A 7,142-nucleotide genomic window follows, 5' to 3' on the forward strand; every position below is an offset into this window, starting at 1 on the left:
TGACTTTGAGACTCCCCACCGCCTACACATTCCACAAGTAGTGACTAACCCCATATCTGCATTTGTCATCAACATGCTAAATTCCTCTGTTGATATGTAAACTCCTTTGTCAAGGTGCTCTCCTCCTCCCACCCAGCTTAAAATACGCTGCCAAGCTTAGCAGTGTTCATTCAGATGCTGTCTTTCCGACAGCTCTGTGTCTTGACCTGAGGACGGCTGCTTGCGTTATGGCCGAAACGTTGTGAGAATTAAATTTTGTTTTATTTTTATTATTTTATTATTTCCCTTCTACGTGACTTTACCAAAAGAACCAAGAATACTACTGCAGTCAGTAGAAACTACTGTAGAGTCACTAGATACTACTATAGAGTCAGTAGTTACGACTATAGAGTCGGTAGATACTGCTGTAGAGTCGGTAGATACTACTGTAGAGTCGGTAGATACTACGGCAGAGTCGGTAGAGGCTACTGTAGAGTAAGTAGATACTGCTATAGCGTAAGCAGATACTACTACAGAGTTAGTAGTTACTGCTATAGTCAGTGGATACTACTATAGAGTCAATAGATACGACTATAGATTCAGTAGATAGTACTATATTGAGTAGATACGACTGTAGAGTCAGTATTTACTACTATAGTCGGCAGATACTACTAGAGTCAGTAGATACTACTACAGTCAGGAGATACCACTACGGTCAGTAAATACTGCTAGTCAGTAGACACTACTATACAGTCCGTAGGTACTACTACGGTCAGTAGATACTACTAGTCAGTAGATACTACTGTAGACTTAGTAGTTACTACTATAGTCAGTGTATACTACTAAAGTCGGTGGTTACTACTATAGAGTCGGTAGATACTACTGTAGGGTCAATAGATACTACTATACAGTCAATAGATACTACTGTAGAGCCAGATACTACTCACTCTATTGTATGTAGGGTGTGTCGGTATATATGCCTATGGGGGGGTAAATTTTAGGAAACCTTTTAGATCAACTATTTACCCGCCACTTTCTATTACTTTTGGATTCAGGACTTCTTCAAGCCTCTTATAATTTTGTTGATGGACAAATGGACAAACGGAACGCCGGGCTTTCACAATAGCTTAGTACTTGTGTATGTATATGTTATGTTTTTAAGAGAAGTTTTGAAATATATTTCTCTCCTGGGCAACGCCGGGTACTTCCCGCTAGTGACCAATAAAAGGCGTTGCTTATATCGCCGCTCGCCATGGTGCCGGAACGGCCGCTGTGATTCCCTCTTCCTTAACGCGAGACCAACAATTTTCATAATATTTACTACTATTGCTAAAATAATTACATAGTTGTAAGCTGTAACAGAAGCTAATTATGTATCAGGATTACCAATAATTTGAAGACAGGAAAGAGAGAAAAAGATAAACAAAGAGACACAGAAAGAGACCCAGAAAAAGTGAGACGGAACATTTTTAAGAAACATAAATGCAGAGCTGGAGACAGACAGATAGGCAGAGAGAACACCATCCCACAGATAGTTTTACCGCGATTCTATGTGGCGACTGCGGAGACCGTGTGGCGACCGTGGAGGCTATAACGATGTCTTTCCCATCAGGAGGGTTATGAAACGAGGGTGGGAGAACGCGGAGTGCGACTCTCTGGGGGTCAGAAGCAGAGGATCGCCATCGCTCGGGCGCTCATCATGAACCCAGTTCTGCTGCTACTCGATGAGGTTCGTTGGAGCTGAAGGCAATAGATCAAGTCACATTTACTCTGGGGACAGGTGCTGTTAGTGAACACTTCTTTGTGTACACTAGGGATAAGCAGTTAATGTTTTCTGGCCAATTTTCAAATACCTATCAGCCCATGCAAACACCTGGTATTCCCAGGCAGACTGCCATCCAAGTAACTTACTTGGTTTATCCCCTCTAACATCTCAGATCTAAATAGATCAGTTTCAAGCTAATTTGGTCGTACAAAAAAAATCAACAAATTATTTGTTTCAGCTGCGATGGCAGTGATGCACAAGAACAATAAACGAGAACACTCGACAAACTCATCAATAACACTGTGCGGGCTTTTAATATAAAATATATCAGCGGTGACGTTTCAGACAATCACCCTTCTGCATAGCACAGATTTGTGCACCGTTGTATGCTTTGTCCTATTTTCTTGTACCCCTTTCACTCCTGCTGCCTTTTTGTACTTCGGTAAAGTCACGTAGGTAAAAAATAGAAATTAAAATGAATGAAAGTAAAATAAAATAAAAATAAAAAATCACGACGTTTCGGAGGCAACACAAGCTTCCGTCTTCAGGTGGAACCGTCACAGCCACGACAGCTGTATCAAGTAAATGAGAGATTACAAGGTACCACTCCGTATATATAATGGTTGAGGGGGGAAGGGCCCGGAAAGGCACACTTTTTATTAATATGGTAAGGTGAGGCTTAAGACTAAGAATAGACTGCATAACAAAAGACTGAGCCTTTGTTATGGAGAGGTGCGGTTTGTGACTAACGCCTAGCCTACATAACAAAAGTGTGAAAAAAGAAAAAAACTAAACCTGGTAAAACAAAACTGGCTGTCTATCAGTAACCTGTAATAGTTGTCTGTCAAATAAGATGGTCCAAATAAGTGTAGTTAAATCTTTTTTGCATGGTTAATCACATTTTTCCAATGATTACTCAGTTTGTAACCATATTCACGGTTGAAATTATGTCTGTGTTTGTATATTTGTATGGCTTCGTGTACAAACCTTTGATGGTAGCCAGGAGGTTTGCAGAGCACCTTGGTCTCGGAAAAGACAATTTCATGAGAGCCCACAGAGTTGTAGCAATGATCGGCAACGGCCGAAGAATCAGTTCTGCCGTGTTTCAGATCTGACTTGTGCTCGCGGACACGATCAGAAACATGACTTTCGTTTCTCCAATGTAGCAATCACCACACCTGCAACTCAGTTTGTAGACTCCAGGATACTGTAAGTCAGGAACGACATCCTTCACAGATGGAATCAGATCACGGATTTTATGCACTGTACTGAATCGGACTTGGATCTTATGTTTGGCTGTGACGGTTCCATCTGAAGACGGAAGCTTGTGTTGCCTCCGAAACGTCGTGATTTTTTTATTTTATTATACTATTATTAATTTTAATTTCAATTTTTTTACCTACGTGACTTTACCGAAAAAACCTAAGAATATGAATCCTTGCAGTCACGAAAGCTTCAAATCTAGAATTTTTGTACTTCTTTTACCTACACTAATTTAATTGCCCTTCCATCTCCACTGTACTGTTTTTCCTTGCTCTGCATTTTCGCAGCATTGTCGTGTCTACGGCACTGCCTCCCTAGTGTGGTCCTCTACCCCGCACTGTCCTTTTACACAGCCTCTCACCTGTGGCTTCGTTCCCTCGTCCGTCGGCCGTGTGTCGATCGCAGGCGACGAGTGCCCTGGACGCGGAGAGCGAGCACTTGGTGCAGCAGGCGATCGACCGAGCGATGCAGGACCGGACGGTGCTCGTCATCGCCCACCGCCTCTCTACCGTGCGCAGCGCTTCACAGGTGACGCTTCCACATCTCCACCATGCAAAGCCCCCCCCCCATCCCCCCACCTCTGAATCACAGACAAGGTGAATGCCGCTTTTCTGTCGCAGCTCCACTTGCCCGGAGCTCACGCCCTCCTCCCCCTATCGCTGCATGCATTGGCGTCGGTGTTGGCCTTTTCTCAGAATCTTAAGACTTTCCTCTGTTAACTTATCCGCGCGCCTCTGAATGTCCCTATAAGGTTTGTATTGTGCACGTTACATTTGTGACGAAGGAATAAATGAATGAATGGTAGGCAATTATGGCTATACTTTATTTCTAACAAGGATAAATTCGGTGTCATCCAGTTGCTGACTTATAGCCCTTAAAAATGTATCCATCTTTTCACAATTCATGAGCGTGGGTGCACGCAACAGTCTGCTTCCAGGATTGATGCACTCACGCACTGCTGCTGTTTAAAGCAATATGGCCACAGGTTTGACTCGTTTGATTGGGTTGTTTGACACAGGCCATGGGCATTATACACACAGCATGGAGACGTCACGTGACATGCAAGGCATGATGGTTACAATCGAGTCTTCTGCCGTCTTTAAATCACCTTTTGCATGTACACTTCCTCGTAAGGAGTAAGACCTGCTGGTTTCTCGGGTGCATCTGCTTTAAACCTGGGATGTACCGCCCCCCATCACATTCTCGTGTGCAGGTGGTCGTGGTAGAACAGGGCCGGATCGTGGAGCGTGGTACCCACGATGCACTGTTGGCGCACCAGGGCGGTGTGTACCGCCGCCTCGTGCTGCGCCAGCTCAGCGCTGGGCACACCAGCGCGCCCTGTGCGGACGACGGGGACGCGGGCAGCGACGGCGAGAACGGAGACGGGGACAAAGGGAATGGCGCGGAGGTCAAAGTGAAACAGCTGAGTCCCCATGACTCGGAGCAGACGGATCCAGGACAGAGCCAGGAGGCTGTTGGTGATGACGAAACCGACGACGATCTGATTGACTTGCAGTCAAATGGCTGACTCAAGCGCGGTGTGGTCGAATTTGCTGTGTAGTGAGATCGAATGACCTGTAAATGGGTAATCTAGAGGTGCGACTGCTTTACATAAGGAGCTTTTTGATTGTACAAATGAAGGGAAATTATTGTACGTTGAAAAACTCCGTTGAACGGGTTCAAATAAGAATTGTCATCGTCCATAGCGCTGTATTTACACACAAACCCAGCTCTCCTCGGGTATGAGCGAATTTACATCTGTACGAGTTGTCTGTCACATTTATCCACGGAGGAGATCAAAATGAGTGTGATTACTTTTGATTTCAATATAGCACACAGCTAAAGTCCTGCATGAGAGATGCCGGTATTATTATGATGCCACATGTACATGGTTGTTCTTCTGTGGTCAGGCAAGATGAAGTAGTCTACACAGGTGCATTGAAACTGTTACTGGGGGTGCCGCGGTGGTGAGATGTTAACTGCCTCGCCCGGAATGCAGAAGGTCGTGGGTTCAAGCCAACCCTGACACACATATTTTTTCTTTGGGTTGTCTGGTTTTTACCTCTACATTTAGAAATCTGCATTCAGTATTTGGCTGCTATAAGTTTCCACATAAGCCACTTAATTGGGATATCATTTGTGGCCAGGTCTCTGAAAAAGATCTATATAGCCCAGTGGGCATATCCTGGTAAAAAATTAACCCGTAAAAACAAAGTTTTTCACTATAAATCCTTTATATGCGTGGCGGCTAGAGTCCTCTCGTCCTCTGGCTTGAGATGGCTGCCACCTATGGGTCAGATGATTGCCTGCCACCATTAAGCAATTGGTAATTAAATATAAAAAAAAAAATCCTAAAAAGTGTAAAGTTATGGAAAAAAAATTTCACGAAAATTAATTGTCACGTACAACGAGTCTGTGTGCAAAATGTCAGCTCGATTGGATCACGGGAAGTGGGTTAAAAAACGACCGAAAGATTTGCACGGTCGTAAGCGCGCAAGCAAGCAAGTTAACTTAATATAAAGGATTTAAAAATAGATTGTTTTAAGTTTAGGGGGCAAGCATCCATGTTGTTCCTTGTCAAGTAGCCAAGTGGCTCTATGGAGATGTTATTGAAGGGGCACAGCATATGGCATTCACCCCGCCCAAATGATTTGGGGCTCTCTCACCCTCAACTCATAGGTCTGATGCACTGTGTTGCTCATGATGCAGTATGTTACATGCTGCGTGATTGCCATATTCTAGATGTATGACATGTGTGTGCACAGTGTGTGTACATGCACTCATGAGTGACACTACACAGCTGCCTTGTGTGACCACATTCCCTCCTGCGTGGGGCACCTTTGGCCCCGTTCGTCGTGCTCACCTCACCTTGGTCACAGGTGAATGTGGTTATAAGCAGTGGCGTAGTGTGGTGGCAACGGGGCCCCTTGGCTCCAAATATTGAAATGTCCCATATCATTGTGGCCCAGGTGCCTGCCCGGTAAATATGCCAACGTAGAGTCAACGTTGGCATGTGGTGGACCCGTTGGCCCAAGGTTCCATGTTTACTGTGTGGGGAGCCTTTGGCCCCCTTGGGGCCCGAGTGCAGTTGCACCGCCTGTGCACTGAATAGCTCCTGCCGCTGGATAAGAGCAGCATTGCAATATCAGGAAACCTCACGTTGGTACGGAGCAAGAATGGTTCCCAAAACGTTTGGGCGGTTTCTGCTTAATCAGTGTGGCCTCGCCTGGGAAATAAGTACGTTATTATTATTGAAAGATAATCACGGGTGAGTTAACATCCGACCTCAGTGAATTAATTTATCTCAGGAATAATCCTTATCAATGTTTCTTCCTAATTGTATATCAATGTATGCATTCCACTGTATTTTTGCATAAATGTAGTGTGTTTAAGACAGTACATTGTGTAATAAAGTGCTGTTCTCAAAAGGAGTGTAAAAGGTCTTGCATGTTACGTGTAACAATAAAACACCTCAAACTGAACATTCATTTGCATGTGTGGTAAACCATTCGCTGTCTTAGTACAATGCACACTTTTCTAAAGAGACTGACACTTGACAGGCATTCATATTTGATCAAAATGAATTTGTTCCAACGTGATTTGAGCGTTCTATCCACATCTCTGCAGAGAAAATGTCTTGCGGGGTTGCAAAACACGCCTTGAAATCGGCCAGACATTTCACCGCAGTCTCTCATTGAAAAGAGACTGGATACAGTCCTCGATGAGACTTTCCCAGATAAAAACGCATTGAATTGTACGACGCTAATTGGTGGGCGGCGAGAGTCTTTCAGTATTATACCCTCGGATGAGTGGGGTTTCTCCAGTTACTCTGGTTTCTTCCCACATGCAAACAAATTCATGACTATATGCTAGCTGTTAAGTCAGTGGTTAGGACAGTCATTGCTATTGGTAGGGGCAATCAATCAATACCACCACGACTGGATTTCTTCAAGTCTCATATTCGACAATCAACGTTTTTTGGGTTAGATCGCGTTATTTACAAATGTGTCGTAACCCTCCACCACCCGACACGGCCAATCAGCAAAAAAGTGTCACGTTGACAAAAGACAAATAGTTCACTGCTTTAGCCCACCGGTGTGTTGAAGCGTTAAACCACAACATTTACAATTTTTGA

General features: G+C 44.2%; 1 protein-coding gene across 2 annotated transcripts in view; it reads left to right on the forward strand.

Annotated features, from left to right (window-relative positions):
- The window catches only part of LOC144937039 (uncharacterized), a 31,594-nt gene extending 25,174 nt beyond the window's left edge, over positions 1 to 6,420 (forward strand). For both annotated transcript variants that reach the window (XM_078864276.1, XM_078864277.1), the window contains 3 exons: positions 1,592 to 1,708; positions 3,413 to 3,535; positions 4,221 to 6,420. In XM_078864276.1, the coding sequence (XP_078720402.1) occupies positions 1,592 to 1,708; positions 3,413 to 3,535; positions 4,221 to 4,535 (555 nt within the window). In that variant the 3' untranslated portion in view covers positions 4,536 to 6,420. The remainder of the gene's footprint in view (positions 1 to 1,591; positions 1,709 to 3,412; positions 3,536 to 4,220) is intronic.
- The last annotated feature ends 722 nt before the right edge of the window (positions 6,421 to 7,142 follow it).

Source organism: Lampetra fluviatilis, chromosome 18 (assembly GCF_964198595.1).
Source record: "Lampetra fluviatilis chromosome 18, kcLamFluv1.1, whole genome shotgun sequence".
NCBI classification, from domain to species: domain Eukaryota; kingdom Metazoa; phylum Chordata; class Hyperoartia; order Petromyzontiformes; family Petromyzontidae; genus Lampetra; species Lampetra fluviatilis.